The 17,469-nt window shown below is 54.1% G+C and overlaps 2 protein-coding genes across 5 annotated transcripts; one reads left to right on the forward strand and one right to left on the reverse strand.

The window, feature by feature from the left end:
- Positions 1-82: 82 nt before the first annotated feature.
- On the forward strand, positions 83-3,874 carry ENOPH1 (enolase-phosphatase 1). Its single transcript, XM_035324374.1, has 6 exons — positions 83-88; positions 848-949; positions 1,056-1,258; positions 2,509-2,641; positions 2,956-3,079; positions 3,735-3,874. Exons 1-6 carry the CDS (start codon positions 83-85, stop codon positions 3,872-3,874), a joined length of 708 nt encoding a protein of 235 aa, XP_035180265.1.
- Positions 3,875-5,305: 1,431 nt separating this feature from the next.
- Positions 5,306-17,469, reverse strand: TMEM150C (transmembrane protein 150C). Of its 4 annotated transcripts, none has more exons than XM_035324135.1 (8): positions 17,229-17,296; positions 13,848-13,929; positions 12,785-12,838; positions 12,629-12,661; positions 12,460-12,527; positions 10,390-10,517; positions 7,873-8,050; positions 5,306-7,561 (listed from the first exon to the last, which is right to left on the reverse strand). In XM_035324135.1, exons 2-8 carry the CDS (start codon positions 13,925-13,927, stop codon positions 7,353-7,355), a joined length of 750 nt encoding a protein of 249 aa, XP_035180026.1. In that variant the 5' UTR covers positions 13,928-13,929; positions 17,229-17,296; the 3' UTR covers positions 5,306-7,352. The 4 variants fall into 4 exon arrangements, with proteins under 4 accessions (XP_035180026.1, XP_035180027.1, XP_035180028.1 ...); XM_035324136.1 differs by having other exon boundaries at positions 13,848-13,932; positions 17,229-17,286; XM_035324137.1 differs by lacking the exon at positions 17,229-17,296 and adding an exon at positions 14,611-14,823.

Genomic DNA, 17,469 nt, shown 5'->3' on the forward strand with positions numbered 1-17,469 from the left:
TGAGGGTTTTAGGTGATTTGGGTGGGTTTTTGCAATGTGGGGGGGGGTTGGGGGTTTTGAGTGGTTTGGGTGGGTTTTAGCGATGTGGGTGGGTTTGGGGGGTTTTGGGGGTTTTGAGTGGTTTGGGTGGGTTTTAGCGATTTAGGGGGGGTTGGGGGTTTTAGGTGATTTTGGTGGGTTTTAGTGATGTGGGTGGGTTTGGGTGGGTTTGGGGGGTTTTAAGTGATTTTGGTGGGTTTTAGTGATTTGGGGAGGTGTGGGTGATGTGGGGGGCTTGGGGTGTTTTAAGTGGTTTTGGTGGGTTTCAGCAGTTTGGGGGGTGATTTGGGGGATTTTTGGTGGTGTGGGGGATTTTTGGTGGTTTGGGGGGGGGTTGAAGTTGTGGTTTTGAGCGTTTTGCCAGGTTTTGGTGGGGTTGGGGGGGGGGTTAAGTGATTTTGGTGGGTTTTAGTGGGTTGGGGGGGTTTGGGGGGTTTTAAGTCATTTTGGAGGATTTTAGCAATTTGGATGGGTTTGGGTGATTTGGGGGGTTTTTAGCGACGTGAGCGCTTTATGGTGATTTGGGGTGTTTTAGGGGTTGTGGTGGGTTTCAGCAGCCTGGAGGGGCTGGGGCGATCTGCGTGGCTTTGGAGGTTTTCAGCGATCCTGGCGGTCAGCAGCGATTTGGGTGGATTCCGGTGAACTGGGCGGTTCTGGAGGCTCGAAGCTGTCCGGGAGGACATCGCGGGCTGGAGCGTGGGGGCTCTGTGGCTGTTCGGGCTTATTTTCGGAGGCTCGGCTGGTTTTTGCCCGGCCCTGGGGGCAGCCCCGCGGGGGGCTGAGGGCGCCGCTTGTCGTGTGCCTGCAGGAGACCTTGTTCCCCTACGTCAGAGACAACGTCAGGGACTACCTGCGCGCCCACTGGGAGGAGGAGGAGTGCCAGCGGGACGTCGGCCTCCTGAGGAAGCAGGTGGGGCCGCCGTCCCGCCTCACGCCTCGCCGTGCTCTCGGCGCACGCGGCGCGAGGCCTCGGGTCCCCCCAGACGAGCCCGTCCCCGCTCTTTGCCTCCCTGCAGGCCCAGGAGGACGCCGGGCTGGACGGAGCCGTGCCCATCCCCTTGGAGAGCGGCAGCGGGGACGAGGAGCTGGAGCGGGTGATCCAGGCTGTGGTGGACAACGTGCTCTGGCAGATGGCTCTGGACAGAAAGACCACGGCGCTCAAACAGCTGCAGGGACACATGTGGCGGGCAGCCTACACCACGGGGCACGTGAAAGGAGAGTGAGTAACCCCAGAGCGAAAGCTTTGCAGGCTCACGGGTGCCTGTGAGCAGCGTTGCTGTGCCGAGGTCCTGCAGAGTGCCCCGGGTATGGACCTAAGTGGGATTAGGGCCTTGTGGCAAGTGCTTTTGCTTCGAGCCAGGCCACTGCTGTCGTGGAACCGGCTGCAGGCATTTCGTTTCCAAACCCGGTCAGGCAGTGAAACACAACCCTGTTGGGCTTAATCTGAGCCCTGAGTTGCAATTATGTTTTGGAACGAGCCCAGAAGGAGCCGGGATGGCAGGAGTAGCAACCTCGGCTGCCTGTGGGTGAGGTCCTTCCAGCTGTTTCCTTTCTGCTTTGTCTCTTACCTGGGCATTTTCTGCCTTTCCACGTCTTACTGCCTTCGGGCTCTTCTTTACGGTTCAGCCACAACACAAGGGTGCAGAAGTAGGGACCACTGGAGTAAAGGCCAATCTTGTTTATGCCGAGAGATGCTTGGTTAAAACTATGCATTTCAAATTCCTAAGGAAGCAAAATAAACCCTTATGTTCATTAAGTGTTTTCTCAAAGCGAGAATGAGGAAGAATAGCTCAACCAAAAATGTAAACATCCACCAGGGAAAGCAACACAAAACAGAAAAGCGAGTCAAGACGGACAGCCACCCTGGGGTTTGTTTTATAAACAGGGAGAATTATCTCAAAGTGGCCCAAAATCTGTGGGTTTAGTTTTGCTGCCTGGCAGCATCCAAGGAGAGAGGTTTGCAGGTGCTGTACAGCAGCCTCAAAATATTTTCATCTGATGCCAGACACACCTAATAATTAGCCATAAAAAAAGTGAACAAGCTGGGTTTTTTATTTTATTTCTTTAGTAGATAACATAGCAAGGCAGTGACCATATGGTTGAGAAATTGGAGAGGAAGGGGCCAGCTGGTTGCCACAAGCCTGCCCAGCTCTCCATCCCACACCTCCTTGTGCATCTGTTGGGAGTCCCGACTCCTCAGGCTTTAGGGCGCTCGGATCTCCTTTTCAGGACAGCGCCTTGGGCCTTGGCTCAGGAGGCCACGCAGAGCTGTGCAGTGCTGCTGTTTGGGCTTGGATTCAAGCTAGGTTCCTGGAGGATCGCTCCTCCTCCGGCATCTCTCTCCACCTGTCTGCCACATCCAACTCAGAGCCCTTTAAAACGAAGTCCCTTTGGAAACAGTGCCTGGCTCAAGGTGTGTCCCCAGGTGCCCCTGGCTTTGTCCTCACCTCCCGCCCCGTTCTGCTTCAGGGTCTTCGAGGACGTGGTGCCAGCCATCCGCAAGTGGAGGGAAGCCGGCATGAAGGTCTACATCTACTCCTCAGGCAGCGTTGAAGCCCAGAAGCTTCTGTTCGGATACTCTACAGAAGGTGATATCCTAGAGGTAGATAACCTTATCGTCTTCCCTGCAGCTTCTCTGCCTGCAGAGCAGTCCCCTCCCAGGACTGCTCTTGCTGTAACGCTTTGTCAGCCAAGTTCCAGATGGAAAAAATCTGAACCCTGTGCCGTACAAATCCCCTCTGCCTGGGACAGTCCCTGCTGTGGCAAGTCCTGCAGGAAAAAAAACAGGCTGAGCTGTGAGGCTGAACCTGCCGTCACTGCAGCAGGAAGGAAAGGAATCACTGCTCAGCAGCGAGGTTTAGCTCTGCTCTTCGCACGGCGTCCAGCGACTGCCTTTGTTTTCCTCTTGTCTTTCAGCTCTTCGATGGCCACTTTGATACCAAAATAGGCCCCAAGGTAGAAAGCGAGAGCTACAGGAGGATCGCCGCGAGTATAGGATGCGCCACGAACAACATCCTCTTCCTGACCGACGTCCCTCGAGGTAGGTGGCCTGCCAGCCCCTCTGGCTCTCAGGGGAGGGAGGCGCTGGCTGGACATGCATAGCCAACTTGTCAAGAGTACCCCAGAAACGCTGCAGACCCCCGCGCTTCTGGGGCATCTGGCTGGCCACTGCTGTGCTCCATCCTTAAACATTCAGGCTCTCAAACCGCGGCAGGATAGCTGGGTGCGGCACCGTGCAGCGAGAGAAAATAGGTCAGGTAGAAAACCTGCCCTTGCCCCAGGAAGCAAGGAGAGGCTGTTAAAGCGGAGCATGTGCTGAAGCTGTTGGCGCGCCCCATTTACAAACGGGGTCAGTAGTTTTCTTGGCCCTGCTTGGCTTCCCCTGGGAACAGACAGCGTCTGCTCTGCTGCCACGTGGCGTGCCCAGTGCTGGGTGCTGCCTGCCCCTCACGTTGCGCTCAGCAGCAGGAAAATGTAGATCCTGGCTCCATCCCCTCACGTTACACCACAGCTGTGGTCGCCCACAGGAGGTCAGCCAGGAGCTGCTCGGTCTCCAGAGCCCTGCAGTGCCACATGCAAACGCTGCTCTGTCAGTCTCAGCCTTCAAGAGTGCTTTCTTAGGGGATCTTCGTGCCTTAAAGGCCCTCATGTGGAGAAGGCACTGAGCACATCTCCACGCTCCCACTCTCTTTCAGAAGCGAACGCAGCCGAGGAAGCAGACGCTCACGTGGCTGTGGTGATCAGACCTGGCAACGCAGGACTGACGGACGATGAGAAATCCTATTACAGCCTCATCTCATCTTTCACTGAACTTTTCCTGCCTTCCTCCACTTAGGGAAAGCAGCGCGCGCAGAAAAGGCTGTGCTCCAGCTGAATTGTCCTCGTGTAACTTTAGGTGATACTGTCCTTAATCAGAATTTACTATCAAACCCACATCATGTGTTGGACCCACGACTAGTGCAGGTATGGATGGAAAGTACGGTGTGGGGTTCCTTGTGCAGGACGTTTCGGCTGCCACAGAGAAAGCCAGCCCTTGGTGCAGGCAAGCTCTTTAGACCAGGAGTGACTTAAATCTTGGCTACACCCACAGCAGGTCCTAGGCACAAAACAGCATGCCTCGTGTCTGGGTGCTGCTAAAACAGCCAGCCTAGAGAACAAAGCAGAGTGAATAGTAAACATTAACATTCCTTAAAAACTAAATTCTAGACCCACCTCACGCTGCTGCCGGGTGGTGCTGGGCTACAGGATCCCACCAGCTGAGCCCAGACATCCGCTTGGCTGCATGTCCGAAGCATCTCCCTTAATGCTAACTGGTGAGCTCCTCCTCAGCAGTAGCACCACTCTCATAGCATGGGTCAGCTGCGAGCAGACCTTGGCAAACAACTGCTGTTGAGGGCCATATCCTGCTGTATTTAAAGAGAATCAAACCCCAGATCTTTTCACCCACCCTACCTAAATTGTGCTAATTTATAGCAGTGGTCATGGAGCCTTTCCTCACGTAGCCAATAAAAACACATCCTTGCTTTCATTGTGTTTGCTATTCCAGTATTTAGCCTTGCTATCATCAGTGAGCCCAGCACCTAAAGGCAATTGTTTTAGTTTGTTTGTGTTTTTTTTTAACACTTTGGGTTTTTTTCTGCTTTCGCCGTCCCTGGTCTGTTTTGTGGTGGCAGACAAGCCTGTCCTGCAGAGGAAGCAGCATTACCTCCCTGCCCACCTTGTGATTTCAGCAGGGACTTGGCGAGAGCCGCAGCAAGGTTAAACCGTGCAGAGGCAGTCTGACACCTTGCTGCTGGCACCTGCTGCACGGGTATCACCGGGTGCTTACTCGTGTCCATGCGGCCGCGCTGGAGATTGCCCTCATGGCTCTGGCAACAAAATGGCCTGGGCAGACTAGCAACACGCGCGTGCCGCCTTCCCGAGCCCTGCTGCGCATCCACAGCTGTCCCTGCTGAGGCTGCGGCGGCGTGGAGAAGGAGCAAGAGAAAAGCACTGGGGGAGGAAACCACCTCATCCCAGCGCTGCCCTTCCGAAACTCTTGGTGGCAGCTGTGAGGCAGCTGGTCCGACTGCCGCTCTGGGCTGCGGGATCTTCCTCTTAAGAAAGAGCCTGCTAATTAGCACTGTTACAATCAGTGTGCCTGCATGGCTGAAGGGTCCCTGGCTTTGTATAGTGTTAATTTGCATCGTGACGGTGTAAACACCTTCTGTGTTGCCTTTGCCCTCATAAAGCTATGCATGGGATAGGGGACAAAAATAAAACTCACTTTCTCCATAAAAGCACTTTATTTAGTGTTCATGTTTCACTGTATATCGGTTGTCAGTTGTACTGAAATGTGCTTTTAGCAATACTGTAAGAAGTGTACAGAGTTATCACCAAAAACCTGAAGTTCAGTTTGGATTGCATATAGGAAAAGGAAAAACAAATCACAAACATCATCTCATGTTTTCTTTGATAAAATTATTACAAAATATAAAATGATAAACTGAAAGTAGTAATTGATTTAGGAAAAAAACCCTACAGTGGACTATTTACAGTAAAACACACTTAAAGCACTGCTCTGTGCTCCCTCTGCATCCAGTGTGTCAGGGGACGACACGCAGCCTCAGCACCTCCCTGCCTGAATGCGGCTTTTGGCCCAAGGAAGATCAAGGAGGGGGCTGGCTGGCCTCTCCCTTTATGCTGGTTTAGACAAAAGCTTTCCTTGACCATTTCTCCTTGCCGGATTGGCCCCTGACCTTTGCAGAGCACTGTAGGCCCTCGTGCCCTTTCTGTTTCTGTCAGAAATGCCATGGTACGGTAAGAGTTCCCCTTCAGACGCCTCTTGCCACCATTTTCATTTCTGTTTTTCCCGCAGGGGCGCTGAGATGCCCCGTGTCAGCTCAGACAGGAGAGCCTGAGGAAAATGGACATTGTCTCCCCTCCATCCCCTGCCTGGCCAATCCAGCAGCCTTCCCAGGCTCAGGGGTTTTCAGATGCAGGCTTTGGGCTCCTGCTTTCTCTTTGCCTGCAGACCATCTTGGCTGTGGGAAGATTCTTGTTATATCTCCACCAGCCTTTGAATTCAAGCTCCACCTGGAGGGCACAGCCAAGCTACTCCTGCTTTTGGTGACTCAGCTCTGAGAAAAGGTCCAGTTAACTCCATGTCCCCGAGGAGGGAGAAGCTCGCGTGGTTGTGCAGCTTCCATCCAGCACCTGCCATCCTCAGCACCTGCCCCCAGCCTCCAGGGCAGCACTGCCTCTTGCAAGTACTTTGCAAGTCCTCTCAGGAGAACTGGCCACATGGAGAGGTTTGGATCCCATGCAGGGCTGAAGTGTGTCTGAAGTTTGACTTCTAAGCGCCTAAGGACCAAAAAAAAAAACAAAAAAAAAAACAACCAGCCACCCTCTGCCCCATGAAATCCACCTGCAATGATTCTCTTTTCACTGCAGGCAAGCTCAGTCTTCAACACAAGGTTTTTCCCCCTCTGCGAACAACCAAAAAAAAAAAAGCTTTTAAAATATATTACACGATATGTAGTGGATACAATAAACACTTAAAAGAGCAGCCTCTTCCGGGTCATCTTTAGAGCATACAGCCATTCCCATCTTACTTCAGCACCTCGTTTCCATCAGTCCCCACTGTGGTGTCCGCAACACCACACCTAGCATCGCGCTCCCGAGTGCCCCCTCCTCGGGCCGGGGCACCGCAGTCCTCCCTGCTGCCATGCCTGGTGGCAGCGCGGCGTCTCCCCAACCCCGCTGTGCCTTCGGCTGCTTCCCAGGATGGAAGAAAGGCCCACCCGCTCGCCATAAATGCCGGTCCCTTTGGGTCGGATTCCCAGTCCAGAAGAAACGGCCACTGTTCTTACGCTACCAGGTTACGCCGGTCAGCTCAGCAGCCAAGAAAACAAGGCAGTAAGACATGAGAGGTGCAGCCCAGTGACTCAGGAACCAGTGATGTCTGAAGACTCTGCGCCCAGAGGGGTTTGTTTCCTTCATCTCTTTTCCAGGAGCCATGCCTACCTCAGAAGGGCATTGTGAGGACTGGCCATTGAACATCTTCAGCATCAAGAGTGCGACAGAGTTGCTGACAAAGTCCCGGGTAGCACTAATCCAACACCTCGTGCTCTCTGGCACCGCGGTTCAGAAAGAACCCTCTTCCAGCAGGCAGCTGCTTTTGTGTGGCTCCTAATGAGACAGCCACTCTCAGAGCCCTTTGGCAACACGATCATGATTGCACGTGGAAAACAAACTCATCAAAACAAGTGTAAATGAGGTCATGTCGAACCATGGGACCACGCCTGCCTCCCTCCCCCCTGCCAGAGGACGGGCTACACCTGATCTGTCTGGTACTCGGAGGCTTCCGACAAGCTTTCAGAAAAGCTCAGAAAGTTTTCCTGGTACTCGGAGCAAATGATCTCAAATCTGTAGTGCCTGAACTCCACCGCGAACGTGCCGAAGTAGCACAGGAAGCACATCACCAGGCCCCACTGGATCCTGGCAGCGTGCATGTGGATGCCCTGAGCCATCAGGATGAAATCTGGAAGAGGAAAGTCAAGGAAAACATCCTGGGAAAGCCTGTGGGAGCAGAGATATCAGCCAGGGCGGGAGAAAGCCAACAGGAAGATAATAAAATGACAGTCGACCCAGCCCATCAGAGAAGCAGTGCATCCCTGTAAAACAGGTGGCAAAACGAACAGATCGTAGATTCATGCCTCGAAAACTATCTCAGCAGTGTTCCCAGATGCTCTGAGCTCCTAGGGTGGATGTGAGAAGAACCAGCACTCCCGGCTGCAAGGACAATCAGACACCATGATACCCGGCTTGCCACAGAGCAGGCCCAAAGGATACAGAGCACCACGCAGAGGGTGATGCTCGCTGACAGGACAACTCGTGGGATCCCCACTTTCCGTCCCTCGTTCTTCAGGTTGATCTTGAGGGTGAGGGCAGACTGGATCCAGCACGCCAGAGTCCCAAAGCCAAAGGTCAGCGATGTACCCACGTTGTGGATCTCCTCATCGTTTGAAAGCTAGGAGGGAACAGAACAGGGATTGCCTGGACCAAACAGGAATCATCTGCTAGCTACCTTGGGTTGCTGCCGGGGTGGGACAGAGGAGAGCGCTGGGGTGTCAGACAGCCATGCTGTATCACTTCTGGCAGAGGTGTACGGTGTGAGATAACCGAGATGAGTTCACAGCTGTCACAATCGAGCAGATCTTCTGCCCCAAACCAGGCACAGTGGAAAACACAGTTCTCTGCAGCCCCCTGCCAAGACCCACCTACGCAAAGCTCAGGACCACGTACTTCCCTGACCTGACGTGACGGCCAGGGCAGGAAAAGACAACACGCTGGGCTCTTGTTCAGCTCCCTGCAGCTGCAGGGAACTGCAGCCCCCCATGCCAGCTGCACAGGGCAGTGCTGCCTGGTCCAGGGGGCAGCCAGAGCCCTGTCACCTCTGTTGAGCTAGCAGCAGAGATGTACTTGTGTTTGGGACAGTTTCTCCCACCAAGAGGCTGCCTGGGCACTCCCTCTCCCATCCACCCTTGAGCGTTAGGACTAGAAGCAACAGGAGCCCAGCCCCTCTGGAGTGCACGTGCTTTTCCATCCCTCAGCTGCCATCTCTCACGGGGCTTAGCAACTGTGCAATGCTGCAAGAGAAAGGGTCAGCCATGCTCCATGAGCAAGTCTGCAAAGAGATGCCTCCAGGATGCAAACACATTCAGAAAGCCCACTGTGGATAAGGCTTAGGCCCAACATTTTCCCTCTTCCCTCTGAGGCTCTTCCAGAAAAGAAACCATCAGCCCGTAATTCCTCTCTGCAGCCTTGATTCCTGTTCTGTGATTTAACCAATTCCCATCAAACAATCCACAATCTACAAAATATATAACCAGTCACCCTGCCTCCGCTGATTCCTCCCTCTCCTCCCTACCCTGTTTGTTTTTTTTTCCTCCAGAAAGGGCAGGTACAAATGATGGTAGATGCAAAAATAGGATAGAGCTGTTTTTCCCAAGGCAGCCTGCACTGCATGGGACCTGTAGCCTTCCTGTCCCTCTAAAACATCCCATCTGTAATTTTCTAGCAATGTGATTTAACGCCACATTCAGCTCTGCAGTCAGGCAGGAAAAAACACAGACTAAAGTCTCATTACCATATGCTTTCATGGCTTGGCACAAGATCTAAGAAAGAATACAGCTAACAAGAAGTGGATTATTGGTCCAAAAATTTATAATCATGGCTGACTCAAAATATCCACTTTTCAAGAAGGAGCATTTGCTCTGAGGGGGAGAAAAAAGGAACAAGATGTTGAAACTGCTTCCTTGTGCCTAGTCCCATAATAAAGACATCCTTCTCGCACCTAGATGTGCTTCTTACAAAGGCCTCGCAGTTCCTGTCTGGGAATCTCTCGTGAAAAAGCAAACCTACAAGTGTTTGGGACATGGAGTTAGCAAGAGGTCCAGAATAACCAAGTGAGCTCACACCTCATTCAAAAACAAAAAAACAAAGACAAAAAAGAGAAAACTGTGGATGACACAACGTTCCAGCAATTGCTCCACAACCCAAACAGCTACTCACCCCTCACAGAACAAGCATTTTTTCCTGTATTAGCAGGAAAGCCATCTCCCTCCCTACAAAGACAGTTGAGAATCTGTGCAACCCTGACCATTCCCAGCTCCCGGCAGCCGGGGCCCTCTACTTGCGTCCCAGTAAGAGGCAGGGCATCAGGACAGCAGCAGGACAGGGACGCCCACGCGACCCACTGGCTCCACCGCCCTGATTGTCAGTGCAGCCCTGACAGACACAGCCTGGTGATGACGGTGGGTGCGCAACCCCGCCGTGCAGGCTGTGGAGCTGACAGCTTGGTGGTTTGTAACGATTGTGCTGCGGAATGGGTGGAGAATTACAGGGAGCTCAGCCAGGCCCCCATCACACCAGGGAGAGAGGCAGCGTTTCTCTGCCACATCCCTCTCGTGGCCAGTCTGAGGACAAGCAGGAGATGATTTAACCAACGTAGTTTTGGGTGAAGGACATTAAGCTGCCTGCTAGCTCTGTATGGGCAGCTGTACATCTGCTAGCACAGATGCAGCTGCAAACTTCGAGCTCAGTCCAATTACCCACGACCATCTGCACCAAACCCCAGGGCTCAGGAGATTCAGGAGGCTCCCCGCACTGGCTCTCAGCAGGTCAAGCACGCGTGAAATACATGAAAAATCATGTCCCTTCATCTGCACACATCGCTGGAGCCCCTTTAGGGGCAGGCAGAGGTGGCAGAGCGGGTACAAGGAGGGTTGGGGTGCAGCCAGGCATGTGTACTTCAAGGACCCAGGCAAATCCTCTCAGCCTGCAGGAGCTCACGACACAGACCCATACCTGAAAGTTGCCAAGTAAGGTCATCCCAAACGAGGCCAAGCACAACGCCACCAGCCCGCTGACGTTCAGCCATGGGTTCAGCACCTTCGGCTTCAGCTGAATGAAGCGCAGGACAGCGACAACAAGTGCTGAGAAACACAAAGAGAAGGCAAGGTGGGTCATTTGTGTAACGTGCTGCAGCAGCTACCTCACCGGGGCTCGCAGAGCCTTCAGCCTCCTCACACCCAGAGGCAGCTCACTGAGCTCTCTGCAAAACTCACAGTTGACCAAAGCACTGTGATATGTCAGGACACATGATATACAGGATACATGATACATCAGTGGATATGATATAACCCCAGGAGATATTCACGTTGTGTATTCCTGCCCTCCCCAGGGAACACTGCACACGGAAAGCCAGGCAACCTGCCTTCATCCGGGATTCAAAGTAGACCGCTGCAAAGCAAGGTAGTTGGGAAGGGAAATTTGCTGGTTGCTGCCAAACCCCTAACTGCTACGATCAAACAGGCAGTATGCAGGTCATGTTGCTGTAAATCGTCTGTGTTTGCAGATTACACCTCTACTACCTACAAAAACACAGTATAAACCAAAATCATGGTTTAGGAAAATAAGCGTGCTGTAAGTGAAAAATAGCCACCTTTATCCCAGCTGCACAAGATGTTGGAATTTAGTGTCTCACAATTGGCTCTGAATCCCTGAACGCAGGAGAGCTTTGCTGCCCACAGAAGTTAAGTTTTCTGGCTTTCATCCTCAGCTGATTGCCAGGGACAGACACCCTCTGACTACTTGGGCTCACCTGCAGGAGCTTTTTCCATTACATCTACAGGACAAGTCCCTTACAAAACGGATATCGCTCCCCCTGAAACTGCACGAGCTTTTCCTAAAACACTGACAGGAATGACAAAAGGGAATTAGAAAGTCACCTTCCTGTTCTACCTGCAAAACCATGTCACTCTGGTTTTCCAGTAAAGCCAATGCTTCTAGCAGCAAAGGCTTGGACACAACCCAAGCCAACAGAGGCACAAGCTAGCGGCAGCTATCAGAAGCACCCAGCACAGAGGAACCCAACCTGCTGCAGCCAGCCTGGCTACGTCCAGAAAGCAGAGATGCCGTGACAACAGGTTTGCAGTCTAGAAGACCGCCTGCTTTCATTTCTTCTTGCAGCTGTGCAATGGAAGCGCACGACACAGCTGGGCTCCAAAATGCTGCATGCCTTCTGTTTGATACAAGCCTCATTTTCATTACATCAGATTGAGGTTGTTAAGGTATCTTCTACATGCACGAGACTGGATTCATCCCAAAGCTCTCCTCAGCCCAGTTCCTCAGGTTCCCAGAAGGAAACATTACGCCTTTTACAGGAAGCAGTGGTGGAAAAAGCAAAACTGGCAGCACCAAGAAGTGTCCCGTGTAGGGAAAAGATAAATGCAAGTGCTACTAAAGAATAGCAATTCCAGGTTAACAATGACTTATTGGCCCATTTAAGTTAGGATCATTTCTTCAAAGTAAGTAAAAGTGTAGGCAATAAACAGTTTTAAGACCCTAATGCAGGTACCTTTTGCCAGTGTTTGTACATTTCAGGTATGCCTTCTATTGGTGATGTTTCACTCTTACATCTGCTGCTGGAAAAAGCCTGTCAACTTGGATTGTTTCGGTAATGGAATTTGGGAAGAGGTGGGGTGGGGAGACTCTGGCACAGGCACTATTTTGCACGGTCAGTTTCTGCACTTCCCAGTATCCCCATGCCATTATCTCACGTGTGCAGCAAATAACCGAAACCCAACACACAGTGAAAAACAGTCACAATTGATTCAAGGCTGAGGTAATTAAAAATGTGAGGATAAATCAGAAACCGATAAATCAGAAACCAATAAATCTCAGATGCATCCAGCCTCATATTGTCTTTCTGCAGCTGAAGACAAAACAATCCTGGCTTAACCAGTAGCAATCACAGCTCAAAGGATTTGACATCAGCCTATCCAAGAACAATACATCTCGGACACTACTTATGTTCCGATGACTTCTTACAACCAATTTTGAGCGAGAAAGAAACATTCTCCTTGTGGTTCCTACCTAGAAATGCTGCCATGTTCATGACTTGGCTAAACACGCAGCTTGCAGGAGGAGCGTCACCTGCAATACTTTGAAAACACAAAGCATATTGTTGTAACTCCGGGGTGCAAAGACAGACAAATAACAACTGTTAATCAGAGTGGTACTTGGAAGGAAATCACGCACTCACCTTATATAAGGTGGTCTTTTGGAACCAGGCTTCCTACAAGACATAAGTGCACAGGAACCAAGATTCATTCAAGATTTTCTTTCCCATTTAGCTTTTATCATTTAATTATCATGTAGAAACAACTAATTGAAAGTAAAGCCCACAGCCACCTCTTACCTCTCTGGTACATTTAGTGCAATAATTTTGTTATCTTCCACTGCTATAAAGTACCTGTCAAAAAACAAAGAAGATGAAAACCTCATTCTGGCTTCTATTCCCAATATCACTCCAACTACCCAGTGAGTGCCTCAGAGCACACTAGCACTAGGTCAGGCAAAATCAGGAGCTGCCAGAGGCAAGCCCTTCTCTCTGCTTAAGCAGGCAGTTTTGCTCTCTACTCTTTTCCCAGCCCAGCTATGTGCCTGTCTTTGTGCTACACCTGTTTTGCATGGCTGGGTAGAGAATCAGGGTCACTGAACTGAGCTGGATTAGAAATAACCACCCAGGGAAACGTTTTTGTTTTTAATCTGAAGCCTTGGATTCATCTAGTTCACCCTGCTCCCCGCACAAAAGCCGTCTTACCAGCAATAGGGGTCAGACAAGCAGCTTAAGCTGCCCCTGCTGCTGAAAAACAACATCCACCACCGTGTGGCCGAAGCCATCACCCACGATGCAGCACCCCTCGGGCAGGGCACCACTGCTGACCACACACTGCTCTCAGATTCACGCTGCATTTGTCTGCCTGCATGCCTGGGGAGAGCCCAGCTCAGGGGAACGCACGCCTCGTGCCTTTTGTTAAGAAGGGCTAGCGAGACAGCAAGGCATCAGCCCTGCCGACGGGCTGTCCGTACGGGGCCGCACGCTGCGCATTTGGACTCTGTGCCCCAAAGCAGGGCCCGAGCACTCCTCCCAGAGCTCTGCTGAGTCATTTACTGAAAAGGCGAGGAAGGGGAACGTCTCCGTCTGTGCCTCTTGTTTTTCAGGCAGCTCCCAGCAGCACGTGCCAAGAGGAAGGCAAGGTCATGAACTTGGCTCGGGGAGCACAAAACCTCAAGGAAACACATGTGCTCCTCCACGGACTGGCCGCTGTCCCTGCCACGTGTCTTTCCAGCCCCCCAGTAACTCGTGGACAAAGCAACCCCAAGAGACTCCCTACCGAAACGCAGCCCACACCACAGCAGCACTTCAGACTGCCCTGGGCTAACGTGTTATCTCAAATAACCAGCGGGAGATAACTTACACTATCCATAATCCAGCCGATGTAAACAGGGTAAACACAAGAGGCAAAAACATCCACACGCTGCATTTCTTCCCGTCCATACCTGCTAGAAACAAAGTGCAAAGTAAAAACAAAGGGAAGAGGGCAGAGGCACCCAGCTGCCTTGCCCCTCCATGTTGAAAGCAGCAAGAGCACCCAGCTGAAGGCACCACAGGTGCCGAAGCACCCTGACATCAACCTCCTTAGGTTAAGCCTGGAGTGTGGCGGGGAGACTTTCAGGCACGCCTATGGAACCGGGGTGGTGTTCCAGGTGTTTTCCTTTGGCAGCTCGCACAAGGTCAGTCCAGCAGACACACAGCCCTAGCTGCCTGCTCCTTCCCGGGGTCATTACCCATTCCACACATGCTGTCTGGGCATGGCCTGTGGTGTGGAGGGAGACGGGTGCACGTGCTCTCTCCCCACTGCCACAAAGCACACGGCCAGCTCCCATCCTGGCCACAGCCAAAGCGTTTGGCAGCACCAGAAGCGGAGCCAAGCCCAAGCACCGGCACCAGAGCGCTGCCAGGAGGAGACACAAGAATCAGGACCAAGTCCTGATGAGTTGGTGCTGCGCGGGGCAGACAGATGCCGTGCACACTTCCTGGGAGGAAGCACTCATCCTGCAGGCAAGGTCCCACTGGATGAGGATCCGAGACGACGGGGCTGTTCCTGCAGCACATGCACTCCGGGAACGCCGTGGTGCTGCTGTGCTGCACATACCCCCCTCCGACACCCAGCCCAATACCTCCTCACGCTCCGGCGTCCTCTGCCAGTGTTCCTCCAGGCACCGGCACTGCCGAGGGACGCAAACCGAAAGTGAACGACGCGAGGCTTCCTGCTCCAGCGCCTGCTTTTATTTCCCTAGAGCAGCAGCAGCACATCAGCTGCGCCGGCTTCCCTGCACCTTGCGCGTTGCCTGGTGGGGGCACAGAACTGCACCGGGGGGCTCGCTGCACCCCGAGCCTTGCACAAAACCATCAGCCTCAAGCTAAACGACAAACCACGTAAATGACAGGCAAGCTATTGAATGAGGTTCCCCCCAGCCCAGGAGCAGGAAGAACTGCGTACAGAGAGCACAGAGCCACGCAAGCACTACGTACGTGAATATAAAAGGCAGGCAGCCCCAGCACGCACACAGACCCTGGTCAGGGTGCAGCAGACCAGAAGGAATTGGCTGTGCGGGTGGGCTGGATTCCCCCACCCACCTTGTCTCTGCTCCTCACCCTCCGTCAAGGACGCGCAAAGCTCTTGGCAGGGCGGTTTCCCCCCGGCCCCTGCTGCAGCAGCCGCAGCTGTTCTGCGAGCAGTGCCCTTGCCTTTTTCTCCTGCAGCCCATAAATATGCAGCGGCATCCTGAGGCAGCTGGCAGCGTCCCTGCCACAGCCTGGCAGCACAGCTCCGAAATGCTGGTGTCCCGAAGCTGCAGCTGAGCTCCTCGATCCCGTCCTGGCCGCAGGGGAGCAGGCAGGCGGATGTTAGCTCCCACCACAGCCCTCATTTATCCTGTGAGGTGATTGCTGCTAACACAGCTCTCCCGCTTTCTACTGCGGCGGTTGGACTACAGCAAGGTAACACCATGCTTTCAGGTGGGAGACAGCAGGTCTTGTTATTCTTCCCCCTCGGGAAGGTACAAAGGGTTCGTGTACGCAATAAAAGCGAACACCAGAAAGAACACTTGTCTTCATTAACAGGTTACCACAGCTCCTCACGTGCCAGCATGCCTCCCTGCCACAGCATCACAGCCTTCGTGAGCTACTCCAGCACTGTCTGTCGCAGGAGAGGGAGGTGGCACAGGGCTTGTCCCGCAGGGCAGGGAGGCAGCACGCAGAGATGGGGGCTGCACTCCACGACCGGGGAAGGACATCGCTGCCATCCAAGCCCTCCAGACAGGCTCCATGTCGAGGCGGGGGCACATACCCTCTGCTGCACCCACCCAGGGAGGGCTCGCAGGCAGTGGTTGGACCAGACACCTTCTAATGCCCTCCATTGTCATGTCCCACACATGCCTGAAGAAGTTCAGCCACTCCCGCATGCGCAGAGGACGGTTTGAACTCAGCGCTCTGCACCTGGACACGGCTCACTGGCTCCCCGCTGCGTTATCTGGGCACGGAAATCATTACACCTCACCTCACCTCCTTCCGAAGGCTGGCCGTGCCAACCCCGCCTAGCTCCGTGCTGGTGGCCAACGGAGCCCAGTCGCAGCCGCTGCCTTCGGGTTAACCCGCTCATGTCCCACGTTCCTGTCTCCAGGCGGGGAGACCCCCTTGCGTGCTAAGACCAGCATCTCCACCAGCATCAGGGGGAAGGAGGAGGAATCCAGTCGGCAGCCTCCCTTGCAGCTGAGCCAAAATAAACGCCAAGAGCGGTGGGAAAATAACCCTAATTTCCCCCTGGGAAAAGTAGAAATCATTTCTTTGAAAGTTAGTTGCTCTGTGGGGCTGATGCCAAGCCAACCTTCCCCTCCACAGCTCCGTTCTGCCTTGCTGCTGTCACCTCAGTCTTCTCCGCAGGCCCGTATTTCCCCAGATAAACACGTTCGGGAGGTGTCTGGGAATTGCACGCACCCGCTGGTCTTCTGTTCTTTGAAGCTTGCAGAGAAGGAAAGCCTCCGGCAACCAAAAGGCCCTGTGGTGCCACAGACCGAAACAGACGTGCTTTGGGCATCCCCCCGACACACAGCCCCATACCAGCACCACAAAAACACCGCCAAGGCACGGGACAGGGCGCACAACTGCAGAGGCTTTGGCACTGGATGTGCTGGGGATTTCTCTCAGTGTCAGGCTCCTCTCCCACCTCCACTCCCATCCTCCCGTCTCAACGCTCAGCCCGTGGCTCTGCTTTTCCTGCCGTTGCCCCACGGCACCCCCCGACCGATGAAGCTCCTGCCTGAGCCCCTCAGGGCTCGCTGACGGAGCACCCCCGCGTCACCTGCCAGGCAAACCCGGGGGCCCTTCCTCCAGCTGCTTTTGCCTGCAGACATGGATGTGAGGAAGGGCAGGCGCAGCCACCTCGCAAGCGGCATGATGATGGTGATGGTGATGATGATGATGATGGTGATAAGCTGCAGCAGCGTGCCTGCACGCCCCGACTCCAGGCCACGGAGCATTTTGGAGAGCAGGGGGAGCAGGTGGCGGCCGCCCGCACCACGCCACGAGGCGGGCGGCAGCAGCCCTGCAGCGGCTCTCTGTCGCGACAGCGTCGCGATGGGAAGCAGCCCTGCCACTTTCTCGTCGATTTCACGAGCTGCCACCCCGTCCAGCGGGGACCTCGGCGCCGGCCGAGCGCCGGTGGCCGCGGTGGGCAGAGGGGCAGACACCCGGCACCCCCCGTCCCCTCAGCGCTGCCACCGGCCGCGGCTCCTACCTGAGGAGAGGGCGGCGGCGGCTCCGTGCCCGGCCGAGGGCGGGAGGGAGGCTGGGAAGGAGGCAGGCAGGGAGGGAGGCAGGGAAAGAGGCAGGGAGGGAAGGAGGGGGCCGGGCTGCTGCCGTCCCCGCCCCGGGAAGGCGGGGCCCCGCCATGAGGCGCGGCAGGGGACCCGCAGCCCTCCGGCGGGGAGCCCCAGCACCCTCAGGGGTAAGCACGGGGCTGAAGGCACCAGCAGCGA

Source organism: Oxyura jamaicensis, chromosome 4 (assembly GCF_011077185.1).
Source record: "Oxyura jamaicensis isolate SHBP4307 breed ruddy duck chromosome 4, BPBGC_Ojam_1.0, whole genome shotgun sequence".
NCBI lineage: Eukaryota > Metazoa > Chordata > Aves > Anseriformes > Anatidae > Oxyura > Oxyura jamaicensis.

Excerpts from the sequence above, each read along its gene's own strand:
- TMEM150C (XM_035324135.1), bottom strand. The coding sequence starts at position 13,927 with ATGGACGGGAAGAAATGCAGCGTGTGGATGTTTTTGCCTCTTGTGTTT. Across the intron at positions 12,662-12,784 it reads GCACTAAATGTACCAGAGAG|GAAGCCTGGTTCCAAAAGAC; the intron begins GTAAGAGGTGGC and ends TATGTCTTGTAG. Across the intron at positions 12,528-12,628 it reads AAAAGACCACCTTATATAAG|TATTGCAGGTGACGCTCCTC; the intron begins GTGAGTGCGTGA and ends GTGTTTTCAAAG.
- ENOPH1 (XM_035324374.1), top strand. Across the intron at positions 950-1,055 it reads TCGGCCTCCTGAGGAAGCAG|GCCCAGGAGGACGCCGGGCT; the intron begins GTGGGGCCGCCG and ends GCCTCCCTGCAG. Across the intron at positions 1,259-2,508 it reads ACGGGGCACGTGAAAGGAGA|GGTCTTCGAGGACGTGGTGC; the intron begins GTGAGTAACCCC and ends GTTCTGCTTCAG.